Raw genomic sequence first — 19,590 nt, 5'->3', positions numbered from 1 at the left:
TCATTTACAGAGCAAATCCTTTCAAAAATTTTAACTGTTTGACAGTTACCTATGCTCACAGCTCTTGGTCTTTTCATAGGCATTGGCTATGAACTTTCCGCTATGGGAGATGAGATTTTAATTCTCTTTCAACCATCTTGAACCAATACAATACAGTATACACATAACAAATCCCATTCTTGAATTCTTTCTATGTAGCTAAATCATTCTGGATGAAACAAAATATTTAGTTTATCATCACTGTATAGACATATTCAGCTGAGCCATGCCATAAAACTTCTCCTCTCTGTAAAATACATTTTATCCTGGAGTTAATAACTGTGTTTTTCATAAGCTTAGTTTTCTAATTACCGCTAACTCAGCCCCAACCATTTCCTGAGAAGCCTAAATACCCTATTGTTATGTTCAGCTACATCAGCAATTCTATAGTTTCCATCTTCTGGAGCACTCTGACCTTTTCCAAACTGGACTGACTGTTCTTCGTATCTGACAAACAAGTGTCATTCTGGGACTTCAGCTTACAGTTTGCTTTAGCCACTTCTGAATTAGATAAATACTCCCATTCTCTTTCATTCATTCTCATTCTCAGTTCCTCTGAGTCATCTCTTCCACAGCTTCCCAAGAAAGTCTCTTTTTGAGACCTTACAAGTCTGAAAATACCTTTATTCTACCTACATTTTTTTTTTTTTTGGCCACACCATGCAACATGTAGGAACTTAGTTCCCTGACCAGAGATTGAACCCATGCTCCTTGCACTGGAAGCGTGGCGTATACAATTTAGTTGGCAATAATTTTCACTCCAAATTTTGAAGGAAATTGTTCCATGTCAGCATCCAGTGCTGTTCACGAGAAGTCAAACAATGTTTTTTTTTTTGGCTGCAACACACAGCATGTGGGATCTTAGTTCCATGACCAGGGATCAATCCTGTACCCCGCTCAGTGGAAGAGTGGAGTCTTAACTGCAAGACCATCAGTGAGGTCCCAGAAGGCAAACAATTTAAATTCCAGATCATGTGATCCCATTCTTCTAAAGAAAGGTTTAGAGCTAGTATTTTGCTATGGTGTACTCTGAAATTTCACAGTGAAACACATTAGTGCAAGTCTGTTTGCCTTAATATGTCAAGCACTTGACAGTTTCAATCCAGAAAATTCTCTCCTTTCAATTGTAGAAAATATCCTTGAATATTTCTTTTCCACCTTATATCCTTTATTTCTTACATTATTTTGATATTAGGCCTCCTGGATAAATCTTCCAGTTTTACACCATAGAAATCAACAAATTAGAAAAAAAAAAAGAAATCAACAAATGCTGCAAATCAGGGCTTTTTTTTTCTTTTTGGAGAGCTGATTTACCAACATACCACCACTCCTGCTATATATAGATGGGTTCAGGGAAATAGATTTCTGGAGATCCGGATCTGTTTAATAAATCATTTTAGTCATAAACAGGGCATTCTACATTTCATTTTCTGTATTAGCAATAATCTTGCCCAAGTGAATGACACTTTTTTATGCAGTGTTAATAACAACATATTTGAACATAACTTTACCACTTGAAACACATATAAATTAATCAAAACTCATATACCTTTCTCCATTATGTTCTTCTAGGGGAATTTCTTGAAAAGCATCCAAAGGAAATAAATGATGATAAGACCGTGCTAAGTGGGGAGCAGACACCAAAGTAAGACCTAACATATAAAGCAGAAAGACATATTTAGTAACCCAAACCTCACAAAGATGATGGCTGAAATGTCAAATGATATAACTTAGGCTAAATATTTTCAAGTGTTTTTTTCTCGGATTGCAATTATTCATTTCTTAGTTTATCAGTGGCCATAAAACGAGACTCCAAGATGGAATCTTAGCTCTTTCACTAAGTATGTGATCTCTCTTGGCCCATTTGCTTACTTGTAAATGAAATAAAATTCTACAAATTATTTTAATTCTTCATTCTCCTTATATGTATTTATTTCATGAAGAACTGCAAAAACATCGACTAGATCTACTGCACTGCCTTTAAAGAACACAGTTTTTCTGGAAAGAGAATCAGGAATCATCCAAGTACTAGGCACACAATGAAAAAAGTAGCCTATGTCTCTTTTAACAGATCAAATCCAGAAAGATAGGCAGAGTTCAATATTTATATTTAATAGCAATATAGGTAAGAAGTTATCCAAGATTAATTTACTAGAAAATGAACAGTTGGTTTCTTACCACATATTTTACATTCAACAGGAAGCTCACAGTACTTTGCCCGACACTGTGGGCAGAAATAGCCTCCTAATGTAAGTCCTGGCTCAGTGCTGCTATCCAGATGCCTGTTGGTGGGTGGGGGGAGAGGAACATTACCTTTTAAAAACTGATAATATAAAGATGTGAGCAGTTGCAGCAAAAGAAGGGATGCCACTGTGATTTTAAAACCTTTAAGTTGTTTTATAGCTCATTTATGCTCTGTTCACATTTGTCTTTTTTTTCCTGTGCTTTGTTTTGAATAGCTTCTATTAATGTCTTTGAATTCACTCCTCTTCTTTAGTGACTAATCTGCCATTAATCTTTGTGGCTCAGCTGGTAAAGAATCTGCCTGAAATGCGGGGGCCCTGAGTTCGATCCCTGGGTTGGGAAGATCCCCTGGAGAAGGGAAAGACTATCCACTCCAGTATGCTGGCCTGGAGAATTTCATGGACTGTATAGCCTATGGGGCCACAAAGAGTTAGACACGACTGAGAGACTTTCACTTCCTTTCACTTCAAGCCGTTAATCCTAATCCAGTGTATTTTTCACCTAAATCACCAAATTATTCATCTCTAGAAATCTGATTGGGGTCTTTATTCTATCCTCCCTATCTCTTATCAAATTCATGTACTCCTTAATTTTTCTGAGCACATAAAATACATTTATAATAATTTTAACACCTTGCCTACTAGTTTATCAACTATGTTATTTCTGGATATGTTTCCATTCTACGATTTTTCTTCTTGTTATGGGTCATACCTTCCTACTTCTTTGCATGACTGGTAAATTTTTTTTCAACTTTTTATTTTATATCATAGTTGATTAACAATGTTGTAATAGAGTCAACTGGACAGCCAAGAGACTCAGCCATACCTATACATATATCCGTTTTCCCCTAAACTCCCCTCCCATCCAGGCTGTCACATAACACTGAGCAGACTTCCCTGTGCTATATACAGTAGTTCCGTGTAGGTTATCCATTTTAAATATAGCAGTGTGTACACGTTGATCCCAAACTTCCTATTTCTTCTCCCCATCCTTTCCCCTGGAAACCATGAGTTCATTCTCTAAGTCAATGAGGCATGACTGGTAATTTTTGATTGGCAGCCAGATACTGTGAATTTTGCTCTGCTTTTGGTGATGGAATTTTTTTTTTTGGTATTGATTTAAATAAGTTGTGTTTTTTTTCCAAAATATACTTAAGCAAATAGTTTGATGACAAAACTTGCTTTTAAGTTTACTGGCTGTCCAGAACAGCTGCTAGTCTAGGGTAAATTCGGTTTCATTACTGTGGACTCCATTCAATGCTTGTTACATTAGGAGGCCTTTCCACACTGACTGGTGGGAATGAGCCATTCCCTGCCCACGTGAGCTCTAGGGATTGTTCTGCTGCTCCACTCCAGTGCTTCTTTCTCTGGCCTCCAGGAGTTTCCTGATAGGAATGTACACATCAACACTCAGCTAATGATTCGAGGTGGTTGATATTTCTCCCAGCAATCTTGATTCCAGTTTGTGCTTCATCCAGTCCAGCATTTCGCATGATGTACTCTGCATATAAGTTAAATAAGCAGGATGACAATATACAGCCTTAACATACTTTTTCAATTTTGAACCAATCCATTGTTTCTTGTCCAGTTCCAACTGTTGCTTCTTGACCTGAATACATATTTCTCAGGAGGCAGGTAAGGTGATCTGGTATTCCCATATCTTTAAGAATTTTCCAGTTTGTTAGATGATCGGTAGCATACTACAGACTTTTCTCTACCTTGCTGTTTTAGCTAGTAATAATACAGGAGTATACATAGTTCTCTCTCCTTTTTACAGCTACATAGAAAGTAAATGTCTACAAAAAGTCATTACGTTTCAAGCCTGTCTTTTTAATTCATAACTTACAAGAAGGAATTAACAATGTAAAAATATTATCATCAACAGTTTTAAGGTTTTTACTTACGCCATGCTGAAAGACGGTTTTGCATCTTGGTCAGACAGAGAAGCAATGGTATGCTGAGGAAATCCTTTATGAAAGAAAATATATTACTTTTTTTCCCCCAAGGAAATAGAAAAATTCTAGTAATAGAAACCTAAAATGTTCCTACCAGAAAAGCTCACAAAGTTATGCAAAAGTTCTCTTTCCTGTCTTTTGTACATTTATTAGAGCATGGTCAAACTGACAGTAATTTCTGGTTAGAAGAAAAATTAACAGTGGAAGAAAACGGGGGAAGTGGAGGACCATATGTCCATACATACGGTCTCAGATTCTAAAGTTTCATATGCATATTTTCTAACTTAACAACACTTAATACATAACACATACTACATTTTAAAAAGAAAATGTAATTTTTAAATACTTTCTGACACAATAGAGGAGTCCATTACATAGTCTACTTTCACTTTATATAAGAACATACTTCTATGTTTAAAATTTTGGAATCTCCAAACTTATGTAGTTTACTTTTCATATATATTTTTCATTAATGTAATTAAATAACACAAAAGAAACATTTACCCATGCGAATAAGTGAGCATTCAGAATTTGAGCTTGCAGGAGGAGGACTAACATGATGTGTTAACAATTCTTTGTAATGGCTTTCATCTAAAATAACATGGTACGTGCCTAGCAAGACAAGAAAAAAAGAAAAGGAACATGAGCTTTCCAGACATAAGAATGATCTGTAATTTCAATATAATTCTGTAAATGTTTTACCATCTAAAAACGTTCATTTTCAAAACAAATGCTTATGTTAAATTACCATTTTTCAAAAAATTTATTTAAATAACATCTCTAAACTGAGTTCTCTGAGAATAACTAATTTTAAAGCCAATTAACAAGATTTTCACTAAGTATTACATATAGTAAAATTTCTAGCTTTCCAGGAGTTATAATGGTTCCTCTAAACACTGACATAACTACTAAAAATCTCTTGCATTTTGAGATGATAGGTTATAGAACTGGTGGTATATGTAATAAAGCTGATTGCCGAAGAATTGATGCTTTTGAACTGTGGTGCTGGAGAAGACTCTTGAGAGTCCCTTGGACTGCAAGGAGATCCAACCAGTCCATTCTAGAGGAGATCAATCCTGGGTGTTCATTGGAGGGACTGATGCTAAAGCTGAAACTCCAATACTCTGACCACCTCATGCGACAAGTTGACTCACTGGAAAAGACTCTAATGCTGGGAGGGATTGGGGGTGGGAGGAGACGGGGACAACAGAGAATGAGATGGCTGGATGGCATCACCGACTCGATGGACATGAGTTTGAGTGAACTCCGGGAGTTGGTGATGGACAGGGAGGCCTGGTGTGCTGTGGTTCACGGGGTCGCAAAGAGTCTGACATGACTGAGCGACTGAACTGAACTGAACCCACATTTTGGACTTTGGGACACAAATGGATTTAAATTTAGCAGCTTAAAAAAACCAATAAAAGTATTCTAATTAACAAATTGTTACTTTTTACATAGTGATTATGAGTAAATATTGAAGATTCTAGATACGTACCACCAGTTTCACGAGCAAGCGCAGTGCATACTCGAACCTCTGCAGACAATCCAATAATAGACACTCTGATTTTAGCCGCCTTTAGGGTCTTCGTAAAATCCAAGTAAATGGAGAGTTTTGAGGGAAGAGAAAAAATGAATAATTAATATTTTTGATAAATAAAATGTTCTGAAAATTAGTAATAAACTCAGAATTTCAGTAATAAATTTTTAGAGCTGTAACTGGTTTTGATTATGAAGAAATCATTGGTTCTACCTTGATTAAATCATAGATGTTAGAGGGATCACAGGTTGTGAGGCTGCTAAAGATGATTAGGACTTCTCTACTTGTATGTCCGGGCATGTGTCTAAAAAAAGAAAAAAAAAAAAACACTTCAATTAGGTATAATAAATTACATTAATTTAAAAAAACTTTAGACTAGTACACATACAAAAAATAAATACACATGGTTTACACAGATGGTTGACTACAGAACAACCCCATCTGTTTCAACATTACAAAGGAATGAACTGTGAGTACACTCTAAAAACCTTAATACCAGTTTTTCTAATTAGCTACACATAAAAATAATTCACTGATTCATTTACTCATTCAATAAATATTTATTGAATACTCTTTCAAGTTCTAAGGATAAAGTGATAAACAAGATCAATGAGGTTCCTGACATCATGCAGCCTTACATTCTAATAGGTTTGTATCATACAAAGTCTAAGGTGTACATTGGAAAGTATTACAATACCATACGAATCAACATTAAGGTACATATATGTGGCCTGAAAATAGTAACATACTTCTTTTTTAAAGACTAGAATTTAACCTCATGGTGATCATAATATGCATAAACATTAATGACTGTGTACCATTTAGGTGGCACATTGGTAAAGAATTCACCCGCCAAGCAGGAGATTCAAGAGACACGGGTTCAATCCCTGGGTTGGGAAGATCCCCTGGAGTAGGAAATAACAACCCACTCAGTATTCTTGCCTGGACTATTCCATGGATAGAGGAGCCTAGTGGGCTGCAGTCCACAGAGTTGCACAGAGTTGGACGTGACTGAGCACCACCACCACCACCATTTAGTTAAACGATGGCTTACAGGATTTTAAGATATGACAAACTGTTCTCCTCTAAACTAAATAGAGATATCTACGCGTTTTGGTGCAATGTTATCAATGATTTATAGCTTTCCTGCTTTAATTTTCATTGTTAGGCTCAGTTTTCACTGTGGATATTGCTATTGTATCTACCTTCGTTGTGGGTGTTACCTCCTCAACTACTTCAAAACTAAAAAAAAAAAAATCTATTATTTAAAGGTATAAAAATCTGAGTCAGGATAGACTGCTGCTAAGTCACTTCAGTCGTGTCCGACTCTGTGCAACCCCATAGAAGGCAGCCCTCACGGCTCTCCCGTCCTTGGGATTCTCCAGGCAAGAACACTGGAGTGGGCTGCCATTTCCTTCTCCACAGGATAGACTATCTAAGGATAAAATATATAAACTTTAACTATACTGAATACTTTTTTTTAGGTAGCTATATTCTACATAGTTAAAACTGCTAGAAAAGTGCTATTATTAATTTACAGATGTATTACAAAATAATAAAAACCAGTATACAACAAACTCAGTTATTATACCATATTAACTTCCACATACAATCAATTTTCAATAAAAACTGTTTTCATGGTATTTCTTTTGCACTAGTAATATTGCTACAGCTTTAATTATATTTTCCAAAATCTTTAAGGATATACCTCAGCAACTAAAATGTAAAATCAAAACTATTAACCAACATATTATACACTATAAATAATGTTACATATTTCTCTTAATAACAATTTCATTATAGTTATGTTTATGGAGATGCATATTAACATTATCATTTCAGCTTACCTCATTCAAAAAGTATTGAAATAAATTGTAAATAGAAGTGTAAAATACTAACTTTAGAGTCTGCATAGCCATGCTTAAAGAGTTATAAAGAGATGGTTCTCCATGGCAAGTCATATCTACAGCTTTCTTCAAAGATGTTATATGTTTCCGTGGGTTTCCTAAAATATAAATGGAAAATCTCTTTTAATAAATATGTATATATACAGTATGGAAATGTACCTTTCTCCCAAATTTACGTAGTTATGATGTTAAACAGAATCCCTTTGATTTACATTTCCAGCAAGATACACCTTTATCAGAAATGTTATAAAGTCTCACTGATATTGAAAAACCCAAATAAGAATAATCTTTTTGTCTATCAGCAACACATTTTAATAAGATTAATCTAGAAGGCAAAACTTTTTACTCCTCATATTTCCTATTTCATCATTTTTAATACTAACATATGTTCACATTGAACATCTCTGAAATCATGATGTGTCTTCCAGTCACTGGCAGCCACTGACAGAGCTGCCACTGCCTGCTCCTGTGAATGCTATTGCTATGCTGCCGCTGCAACTGCAACACGTGCACTCTTTGTGCTGTTCATATTAACTTCTATTTAAAGTGTTTTTAAGTTCATACAAAAGGTTATATTTTTATGTACAAAGGCGTGGAACAGAACAGTAAGGCGCAAATCTGTTAGTAGTGGAAGCAAAAACTCATTGATGGAAGAATGCCTACAATTCCATGTTTTTCCTCAGGGGGAGAAAACAACTACTTTATAAGACCTAAGAAAGGAGGATTTCGACAAAAAGACAAAACTGTGTTATGCTGTTATTGAAATAACTTCTGAAGATTGTCTAGTTCATGCTAAGCAATATAAATGAGGGGAAGAGAAACCGCCAAAAATTCAGACATGTCAAACCACCAGGAACCTGGTATGAACAATTCACAAGTCATTTGACATGGTCAAAGGTTAACTGCTAGAGTGTTTCCTTCTTGAAGGCTCATAAAATAAAGGTATGTTACAAATAACAAAATCTGAGATTCAATAAAATATGATATTCTTCAGACCTTTCCTATTTCATCACTGTTTTCATATTAATGATTATGAAAATATCAAGTTTATCCTACAGCAAATTACCTTCATACCACTGAACATTTAAATTAGTTTCAACTTGTCACCATTATATATACTGTTGCAAACAGAATATTTGTAGAGTGACGCTTTTTCTTCTTTCATAACATTTCCTAAGCATACTCCAAGGAACATTTTTCTTTCCTTTGGCTGTGCCTCAAGCTTTCAGTTCAGTTTAATTCAGTTCAGTCGCTCAGTCGTGTCTGACTCTTTGCAACCCCATGAATCACAGCACCCCAGGCGTCCCTGTCCATCACCAGCTCCCGGAGTTCATTCAAACTCATGTCCATCGCGTTGGTGATGCTATCCAGCCATCTCATTCTCTGTCGTCCCCATCTCCTCCTGCCCCCAATCCCTCCCAGCATCAGAGTCTTTTCCAGTGAGTCAACTCGTCGCATGAGGTGGCCAAAGTATTGGAGTTTCAGCTTTAGCATCAGTCCTTCCAATGAACACCCAGGACTGATCTTTTCAGAATGGACTGGTTGGATCCCCTTGCAGTACAAGGGACTCTCAAGAGTCTCCTCCAACACCACAGCTCAAAAGCATCAATTCTTCGGCAATCAGCTTTCTTCACAGTCCAACTCTCACGTCCATACATGACTACGGGAAAAACCATAGCCTTGACTAGACGGACCTTTGTTGGCAAAGTAATGTCTCTGCTTTTTAATATGCTATCTAGGTTGGTTATAACTTTCCTTCCAAGGAGTAAGCATCTTTTAATTTCATGACTGCAATCACCATCTGCAGTGGTTGTGGAGGCCCCAAAAATAAAGTCTGACTCTGTTTCCCCATCTATTTCCCATGAAGTGATGGTACCAGATGCCATGATCTTAGTTTTTTGAATGTTGAGCTTTAAGCCAACTTTTTCACTCTCCTCTTTCACTTTCATCAACACTTTCTGCCATAAGGGTGGTGACGTCTGCATATTTGAGGTTAGTGGTATTTCTCTCAGCATTTTTGATTTGAGCTTATGCTTCATCCAGCCCAGCGTTTCTCATGATGTACTCTGCATGTAAGTTAAATAAGCAGGGTGACAATATACAGCCTTGACATTCTCCTTTTCCTATTTAAACCAGTCTGTTGTTCCATGTCCAGTTCTAACTGTTGCTCCCTGACCTGTATACAGATTTCACAAGAGGCAGGTTAGGTGGTCTGGTATTCCCATCTCTTTTAGAATTTTCCACAGTTTATTGTGATCCACACAGTCAAAGGCTTTGGCATAGTCAGTAAAGCAGAAATAGATGTTTTTCTGGAACTCTCTTACTTTTTCAATGATCCAACGGATGTTGGTAATTTGATCTCTGGCTCCTCTGCCTTCAGCTTGAACATCTGGACGTTCATGGTTCACATACTGTGAAGCCTGGCTTGGAGAATTTTGAGCATCACTTGACTAGCATGTGAGGTGAGTGCAACTGTGCAGCAGTGTGAACATTCTTTGGCATTGCCTTTCTTTGGGATTGGAATGAAGACTGACCTTTTCCAGTCCTGTGGCCACTGCTGAGTCTTCCAAATATGCTGGCATATTGAGTACAGCACTTTCACAGCGTCATCTTTTAGGACTTGAAATAGCTCAACTGGAATTCTACCACCTCCACTAACTAGCTTTGTTCGTAGTGATGTCCACTTGACTTCGCATTCCAGGATGTTTGGCCCTAGGTGAGTGATCACACCATCGTGATTATCTGGGTCGTGAAGATGTTTTTTGTACAGTTCTTCTGTGTATTCTTGCCACCTCTTCTTAGTATCTTCTGCTTCTGTTAGGTCCATACCATTTCTTCCTTTATCAAGCCCATCTTTGCATGAAATGTTCCCCTGGTATCTCTAATTTTCTTGAAGAGATCTCTAGTCTTTCCCACTCTATTATTTTCCTCTATTTGTCTGCACTGATCACTAAGGAAGGCTTTCTTACCTCTCCTTGCTATTCTTTGGAACTCTGAATTCAAATGGGTGTATCTTTCCTTTTCTCCTTTGCCTTTTGCTTCTCTTCTTTTCACAGCTATTTGTAAGTCCTCCTCAGACAGCCATTTTGCTTTTTTGCATTTCTTTTTCTTGGGGATGGTCTTGATCCCTGCCTCCTGTACAATGTCACGAACCTCGATCCATAGTTCATCAGGCACTCTATCAGATCTAGTCTCTTTAATCTGTTTCTCACTTCCACTGCATAATCATAAGGGATTTGATTTAGGTCATACCTGAATGGTCTAGTGGTTTTCCCTACTTTCTTCAATTTAAGTCTGAATTTGGCAATAAGGAGTTCATGATCTGAGCCACCGTCAGCTCCCAGTCTTGTTTTTTGCTGACTGTATAGAGCTTCTTCATCTTTGCCTGAAAAGAATATAATCAACTTGATTTTGGTGTTGGCCATCTGGTGATGTCCATGTGTAGAGTCTTCTCTTGTGTTGTTGAAAGAGGGTGTTTGCTACAACCAGTGAGTTCTCTTGGCAAAACTCTTATTAGCAAGGCCATATTTGACTGTTACTCCAGGTGCTTCTTGACTTCCTACTTTTGCATTCCAGTCCCCCATGATGAAAAGGACATCTTTTTTGGGTGTTAGTTCTAGAAGGTCTTATAGGTCTTCAACTTCAGCTTCTTCAGCCTTACTGGTCGGGGCACAGACTTGGATTCAAAACTAGTATTTTGAATACTAGTTTGTCTAAATTTTCTTTTTTAACAGTTGTTTAATTCCTTTAATTCTTGTATGAATTATGTCTTTCTTGCCCATTCTTTCATTTGATACTTCTTGCTGCTGCTGCTGCTGAGTCACTTCAGTCATGTCCGACTCTGTGCGACCCCATAGACGGCAGCCCACCAGGCTCCGCCGTCCCTGGGATTCTCCAGGCAAGAACACTGGAGTGGGTTGCCATTTCCTTCTCCAAAGTGAAAGTGAAAAGTGAAAGTGAAGTTGCTCAGTCATGTCCGACCAGTAGCGACCCCATGGACTGCAGCCCAGCAGGCTCCTCTGTCCATGCGATTTTCTAGGCAAGAGTCCTGGAGTGGCTTGCCATTGCCTTCTCCGTGAGACTTCTTAGTACTCTTATTTATTTGAGTTTTAAAATATTAACTTTTTGCCACAGTTAATATACTGTGGACCCTTGAACAGTAAGTGTTTGAACTATGTACGTCTACTTATGCAGATTTTTTTCACTCAGTACATACTAGAGTACTACATGATGTGCAGTTGGTTGAATTCTCAAATGTGGAGCCAAGGAAACAGAGGATCAACTATAAAGTTATAAGCAGGTTTTCAACTATACAGAGGGTCAGCACTTCTAATGCTCACCTTGTTCAACGGTCAGCTATACACTGCAAGTACTTATTCATAGAATCATAAATTTTAGAAATGAAAAGTACCTAAGTCCAAATCCTTCATTTTGTAACTGAGAAACAAATCTAACAAGTTAAATGATTTGCTGAAAGACATATGCCTACCCAATGGCAGGACCAGTAGTCAAACTTTGATCGTATGGCTCTCTATCCACTTTTCTTTCTACCACACCATACAAAAGAGTTTTTAATCTCCTATTGTGTTATGAGTATAGGAAAAAAACATATTTACATTACTCTCAGTGTGGTTTATAGCAGTGATTCTGTTCAGGGGAAGAGAGGGTATTCTCAAGAGGCCTATAAGAATCTCTAGAGGATTTTTTGTCTCTGTACATATTACCTCTTAGGCACCCACAGAATACTATTATTAACCTAGGGGGAGGGAACATGCGGGAGGGTTGGCCCTACATCCTTTCCTTAGGGGAACCATCCTTCCCTCACTATATAATAATCCCGTATAGATGACATGGTGCAGGTGGAACTTATCTTGCTTCTACCCTACTTCAAGCAGAGACATGTAATCCAGGCCTACCAACAAAATACTTCATTCCCTTAGCCACTTGACTGCTCATGGATGGGCAGATCTTAATCAGGGTCAATAAGAATCCTCTCTGGAGCTTGTGCTGAGACTACATACTAGGAGGGTCATGTAGACTTGATAGACATCTTACTTAGGGACTTCTCTGGGGGTCCAGTGGTTGAGTCTGGCTTGCCAGACAGGGGACAAGGGTTCCATCCCTGGCCTGGAAAGGTCCCACATGCCTCAGGCAACTAAGCCCTGTGTGCCACAACTACTAAAGTCCTCGTGCCCGAGGGCCCTTGTTCTACAACAAGAGAAGCCACTGCAATGAGAAGCCCACACACTGCAACTCGAAAGTAGCCTCTGCTCGCCACAACTAGAGAAAGCCTGTGCACAGCAATGAAGACCCTGCAGAGCCAAAAATACACAAATAAATAATTTTTAAAAGAAGATTAAGTGGCTCTTAATGGTTAAAATAATTTTATCCTAATACTTTCACGACTGAATAAACATTTACATTCATTGTAACACTATTCATCACTGTGCAGAACTCAATTTAAAACAGTTCATTTTAGGGACTTCTCTGATGGTCCAGTGATTAAGACTGCATTTCCACTGCAAGGGGCACAAGTTTGATCCCTGGTCAGGGAACTAAAATCCAAAAAAAACAAAACAGGTCATTTTAGAGATGGAGAGTTTAATAGGTTTTTAAAGTGTTTTATCTACAGAGCCTACAGGAAGGTTTCATTTTGCTTATTAGGCAACCTCATGAACAGGGTAACAAGGTTAGATAAATAAAGCAAAGTCCTTGAGTGTGAAAAAGGTAATTTTATGCATACCTGAGAGTTCAGTCAGTTTTTCAGCTCTTTTACTCTTTGTTACAATTATTCCAATCTCAAAATAAAAACAAAAATGATTATTAGCTTACTTCTTGATAAGAATGCATGTAACTAAAATAAATGACTAATTAAAAAGGAATAAGTAACATGTGAAAAACTTTTGACATAAATTTAGTTGAGTTCACTGTATACTGTTTAACTTCTAGAGTTATCTTGCTTTCCACTGACAAGTGTCACAGTAACTTATAACATAGTCAGAGTCACTTAATAAGTGATGGAATATGTGCTCAATGTTTTAAAAAATACATTATATTTGGCATAATGTCAGGATGCTAATTCTGAATTATATCACTTATCTACATACCTGACTAATAGGATTTTGATCAAAATATTCCTCGACGAAGTATTCCAACAACTGTTTTAAAGAAAACAAAAAGAAGAAACTAGGTAACAGCAAAATAGCAACACAGAGAACAGATTTTGTGAAATCTATTTATCAAACATTGTTTCTTATGATTTTTAAGGTTACAAATTTTTAAAAAATGTTAAATAGCAAAAATATTAATAAAATAATGCATTTTAAAATATTAAGTATAAAATTAAAATATTAAATAAATATAAAAATTAAAATATTAAATAAAATTGAATTTGAAATGATAAGTAATAAGACAGGTTTAAACTCAGCCTTAAAAGATGGAACCATTTGCACATGTAAGACAGAAACCATCTAAACAAGAAAAAGATCCAAAACAGACAAACAGGAAAATGAGCAAAACTGAAGATGGGTTTGAATAAGTTAGGAATAACCTGAATGTATTTATAAGCTGAGGAGATTAATTCAAGTAAGTCAAAGGAGAATAAAGATTCAATAAAGAAAAGGAATAACTGATGAAGCAAGATCCTAACATGGAGTGGAATTTAAGAGCATAAATAATTAGCGATTTTGGTAAGTAATCCAGAAGAGCACTTCTCCTTAGCTATAGTTTGCATTACCTCAAAAAAAAAAAAAGACTGCATTCTTTAAAAACATTTCTTCTGGAATTCAGCATCCTTCCTCACATGTCATACAAATCAGAATAATTTTAGTATACCTTTAAAGTACATGTCAGTCTATTTGGCTTTAAATCTTGGTCCTCCATTGTTCTCGATCCATCTACCACCACATATAGATGGCGCATCTACCAAAAATAAAATCCCCCGAATAAAGAAAACACATAAATAAGAACAATTTTCAAATACATTTTTGACCAACAAGTAAAAACGGCACTTAGCATTTACATATTCTACGTGTATATTTTTAATATATTCCTTTTAAAAGTTTATTCTATTTGAGCCAGAATGTTTGTGTAACTCAAACTAGTTCTGTAACAGTAAAGGGAAAAAGAATAACATACCATTCCAAGTCGAACTTGTCCATGGTGCTCAAATACCCTGTTAAAATTATGCAAAGGTTTTAAGGAAATATCATATACTACCTGAAAGATCATTACAACTTTTCAACTAAAGTGCACTTTTCTAGGGAAGTAAATTATTAACTTATGGGATGCATGTAATTATGTGCATTTGAGATAAACGCTGAAGATTAATTTCCCTGATGAGACACTAGGTTGCTGGGTCTAATCCCCCTATTTAAAAGGCTTTCAGTCAGGTTCTCTGAAACAGCTCAAATGAAGTACTAAGGAGTGGGCAGAGGTGGACAAAAACCCTTACAGGAATCTTACCTCTGTTACACACACAAAGGTTACATACCTTTTTCTCTTGGCTTTGAAGAGAATGTCTTCAATTGTAGCTTTAAGTGATCCTGATTCATCTTCTTTAAGAATCTCCCTATAGGAAGTATTTAATTGTTTGAAAAGATAAGCTAAAATTTTATTAACCCAAGAGAAATGAAAATATGTCCACACAAAGATCTGCACCTGAATATTCACAGCTACATTATTCATAACGGCCAAAAATTATGAATAATCTAAATGTCCATCAAATGGAGAAAGGATGAATAAAAAATATGGCATAAACATATAACAGAATACCATTCAGCAATAAAAAGGAATGAATTACTTATACATGCTACAATATGGATGAACTAAAAAATAGCATGTTCAGTTAAAGAAGTTGGACAAAACTGACCACATATTATATGATTACATTTACATGAAATGTCCAGAAAGGGCAAATCTAAAAAGACAGAAAGTACATAGATTAATGGTTGCCTAGGACTAGAGTTGGAAATGGAATTAACTGTTTATGGACATGAGGGATATTACTGGAATGGTAAAAATGTTCTAAAACTGGTTTATGTTGATGTTTGCACAGCCCTGAAGATTTCTAAACATCACTGAATTATACATAAGAAACAGATGAATTTTAACATGTGTAAAATATACTTCAAAAGTGTTGTGGGAATAAAAAACCTAAAACAACATCTAAAAGGGAAGAGAGAGTAATAATGTCCCACTTACCATGTTCTTTCATAGCCTCCTTCCCATCGCTTAGTTCTTTCAGGCTCTTCATCCATTTTGTTCCTTACATATTGTAAAAAAGTCATTAGACTGTGAATTTATTAAAGATGATAGTCCCCAGATGTATATAATTAAATTTGAAAAGTAAAGAGAGGGAAATAAACATACTAAGTAAAAAAAGAAAAGTCGGACTGCAAAGTCATATCATTCTTTGCAATTTATTCCATAATTGTAGTTGAATGCAAATATGTTTAAATCCTCTTGGAACTTTTTCATATCCCCAAGAACGTGAATATTTATGCTCAAATTTGGCACCAATATAAATAAGCTTCTCTTTACAATTAATAAAAAATAAAAATGCATTAAAGATGTGTCACAGGACAGAACCACAGAATTATGAGAAGTGGGTACAGGTATAAACGAAATAACATGAGCTACAACTGCTGCTTCTTATCACTGAGTCATAGATACATGGTGATTCATTTACTACATATCCACCTTTGCGTCTGTATGAATTTTCTCACAATCAAGTTTCTTTAATAAAATTTACTTTATTCATAAATGATTAATGTTTATGGCTCATAATTTTAAAAAATCTATTTTAAATGTTTTGGTCACTCCCCATGGCACAAGGGACCTTAGTTATCCCACCAGGAATCAAACCTGCACCCCCAGCATTGAAAGGTAGAGTCTTAACCACTGCACAGCCAGGATAATTTTTTAAAATTACAATGGCAAACCTACACTATAATCCCAACTATTAAAAGAAAACAGAACTACTTAGTAATTCAATAAACAGGACAAATGGTTTTGAGTGGATGTTAGGATTAAGGATGTTTGGTTTTTTGTTTATTCTTTTCTGTATTTTCATATTTTCAATATGAACATGTATTTTTTTAATAATCAGGGACAAAATTGGTGTTGGGAGGCATCTATTAACCATTTGTTGCTGTTTAAACTCTAAGTCACATTGGACTCTGCATTCCCATGGACTGTAGCCCGCCAGGCTTCTCTGTCCATGGGATTTCCCAGGCAAGAATACTGGAGTGGGTTGCTATTTCCTTCTCCAGAGGATCTTCCCCACCAAGGGATCAAACCCACACCTCTTGCATTGGCAGGCAGGTTCTTTATCATTGAGCCACCTAGGAAGCCGCTCTATTAACTATAACCAAGTAATAAATATCCAATCACATCCACACCTCCACCCTCCCCAATGGAATCTCCCTCTCCACTTTCAACATTACATTCTCACTTTCAACTTCCTTCTTTCATAAATGAAGGATCAAAGGAATCCTAAGTGCCAAGACATTAAAGACAAAACAAATCCCATCACTGGCAGGGGAAAAGATTAATTTTTGTGATAAGGACAATAACCAAGAACCATTCTCCATTGGCCTTCCCTGGTGGCTCAGATGGTAAAAAATCTGCTTGCAATGCAGGAGACCCACACTCAATCCCTTGGTTGGGAAGATTCCATGGAGAAGCACATGACTACCCACTCCCGTATTCTTGCCCGGCGGATTACAGCCCATGAGGTCACAAAGAGTTTGGACGTGACAGAGCGACTAACATTTTCATTTTCACACTACTCATTCATTGTTCTATAGGAAAATATACTTAAAAATCAAAATAAACGTAGACTTTTATAAATGAACTTCTAGAATTAAAATCTATTGATAAATTGAAAACTGCCTTTATGGCATCACTGCTTTCTCGGCACCTGCTACAATCAGATATTGTTTACTAAACTTCCGTGGATTCAATTGTTTCAGGAGATCAGGTGTTCCACTTTAGTATCCTGAAATAACAAGAAATGACTTAATTTTGATATCTGTGCTTTCTCAACACACTTATTTTGGTGCCTTATAGGCTTAATGAGTGTAGTAACACAGTATGCAGCAACTAAACTGAACATTTTGATCTTCCATGGAAGTGTGTTTTTATTTATCGTGAATATAAAAAATCCAAAGCTTCAATTCTTAAAGATGTGGTTACTGCCATTCATCACATCAATATTTAAACTATTTTTAGTTTATGACTTTTAATTCCCTGAAAGTTCAGAAACAACGTGAGAACCAATGAGCAGAAGCTGCAATCAGGAACCTCTGGCTCACTGCATACAAGAATTTCTTAATTCGAACTAACTGCAATGGGAAATTACAGGGATAGGACAGAGGTAATAAGATCCTCATAACTGCAGATGTTCAAAGGGAAGCTGGATGTTTACAATGCAAGCAGTTAATAGAGAAGGGATTTATGCCGCCTGGAGAAAGATGTACTTAGTAACCTCTTAAGCAGCATCTTCAAATGCCTATGATTGAATAGTCCACCTTCTTACAAATATCGCTGGGAATCCACCCCAGAAAAGCCACTCCCCTCAGGAGAAGCCTGGTGCTGTGATTCCTTCACATGAGCTCAGAATGCTACATGTAAACAATGAGATTTGCACCAAACATCGCAATTTAAGAAGCTTTCCCTCACACCTAACCCTGCCAAGCCCTTTGAGAGAGGCAAGGGTGGCAACAGTCCTGCTTTTCAGGTGTGGAACTCAAGGCTCACAGGTTGGTAACTCTATTGAGGCCACGCCGATGGTCACAAGCTAGAACCCAGGGCCACAAGTACCAAACTTGCGTCCTGCTTTAGGGAAAGAGAGTCACTCTCCAAACTGCTGCCCTAGATAGATGCTTCTATGCAGCTTCATGGACGGAAATTCTCCTCCTCCTCCTCCACACGCTCCCACACACCCTTCTTCCCAATGAGGCGGTTCGGGGTCATTCAGTCTCCGCTCCCAGGCGCGAAGGCCCTTCCCGCTGCCTTGCTTCCCAGGCGGCGGTTCCCCGCCGCGGCTCCGGGAAAACCTCTACCACTGCCTTACCTGTGCTGCCGAGCTCGGCTCTGCCGGAAGTTCTGCTCAATCCGCTCTAAGTGCTCCGTCGAAGTCCTTCCGCCGCGCGCGGTAGTGACGCGCAAACGTTCCGGCTGCTGGGAGTGGCGCTTGCTGGAGCCGGGCGCTCAGTGGCCCGGCAAGCTTGTACTGACTTTGGGTGCGGGAAGCACCTCCTGCCCCCTCCAGCTATTCACGAAGAGGCGGGGAGGGTGCTGGCCATTCGCTCCTGGAAAATCGGAGGCCTGGTAGCCGTCCACACAGGATCTGAGGACTGGATGACCACAGCGGCAGTCTCAGCTGAGCCAACTTGCCGTGCAGCGTTTTTCCGGAACTGCTCTGCTGCCCGTGCTAAAAGCCACAGATACTTACTGAGCACTTACTTTGGGACTGATCCAGTTCTAAGTACTGAGGAAATAGCAGTGAAACACTGACAAAAATCGGTGCCCTCATGACATTGTGAAGAAAAACATACTTCATCAAATGGTGCCATCGAGAAAAATGCAGCAAGGAAGAGGAAAGTGAAAAGTGAGAGTGTTGTCGCTCGGTGGTGTCCGACTCTTTCGACCGCATGGATTGTAGACCTCCACGCTCCTGTCGATGGAATTCTCCAGGCAAGAATACTGGAGTGGGTAGCCATTGCCTTCTCCGGGGGCTCTTCCCTATCCGGGGATCCAACCCAGATCGCCCGCATTGCAGGCGGATTCTTTACCGTCAGAGCCACCAGGGGCGCGGGAAAGGGTTGCAGTTTAAAATAGGTGCGCAGGGAACTGCCGCGCAGGAGACCTGGGTTCGATCCCTGGGTCAGGAAGATTCCCTGGAG

General features: G+C 37.8%; 1 protein-coding gene across 7 annotated transcripts in view; it reads right to left on the bottom strand.

The window, feature by feature from the left end:
* The window catches only part of GTF2H2C (GTF2H2 family member C), a 35,024-nt gene extending 15,913 nt beyond the window's left edge, over nt 1–19,111 (bottom strand). For 2 of the 7 annotated variants that reach the window (XM_055421906.2, XM_088827745.1), the window contains exons 1-13: nt 15,884–17,067; nt 15,174–15,251; nt 14,819–14,855; nt 14,516–14,602; nt 13,789–13,839; nt 13,425–13,479; nt 7,674–7,779; nt 5,988–6,078; nt 5,733–5,820; nt 4,742–4,849; nt 4,187–4,250; nt 2,218–2,321; nt 1,589–1,691 (exon numbers count right to left, since the gene is read on the bottom strand). In XM_055421906.2, the coding sequence (XP_055277881.1) occupies nt 1,589–1,691; nt 2,218–2,321; nt 4,187–4,250; nt 4,742–4,849; nt 5,733–5,820; nt 5,988–6,078; nt 7,674–7,779; nt 13,425–13,479; nt 13,789–13,839; nt 14,516–14,602; nt 14,819–14,855; nt 15,174–15,251; nt 15,884–15,969 (1,058 nt within the window). In that variant the 5' untranslated portion in view covers nt 15,970–17,067. Of the gene's footprint in view, nt 1–1,588; nt 1,692–2,217; nt 2,322–4,186; nt 4,251–4,741; nt 4,850–5,732; nt 5,821–5,987; nt 6,079–7,673; nt 7,780–13,424; nt 13,480–13,788; nt 13,840–14,515; nt 14,603–14,818; nt 14,856–15,173; nt 15,252–15,883; nt 17,071–17,603; nt 18,599–18,627; nt 18,723–18,758 lie in introns of those variants that run through there. The other 5 variants (XM_055421902.2, XM_055421903.2, XM_055421904.2 and 2 more) reach the window with 5 other exon arrangements.
* Between the last annotated feature and the right edge of the window lie 479 nt (nt 19,112–19,590).

The sequence above is a fragment of the Moschus berezovskii genome, chromosome 18, assembly GCF_049115385.1.
Source record: "Moschus berezovskii isolate FMDL1 chromosome 18, NW_MosBer_1.0, whole genome shotgun sequence".
NCBI classification, from domain to species: Eukaryota; Metazoa; Chordata; class Mammalia; order Artiodactyla; family Moschidae; genus Moschus; species Moschus berezovskii.
This window is presented reverse-complemented; position numbering and strand designations above follow the sequence as displayed.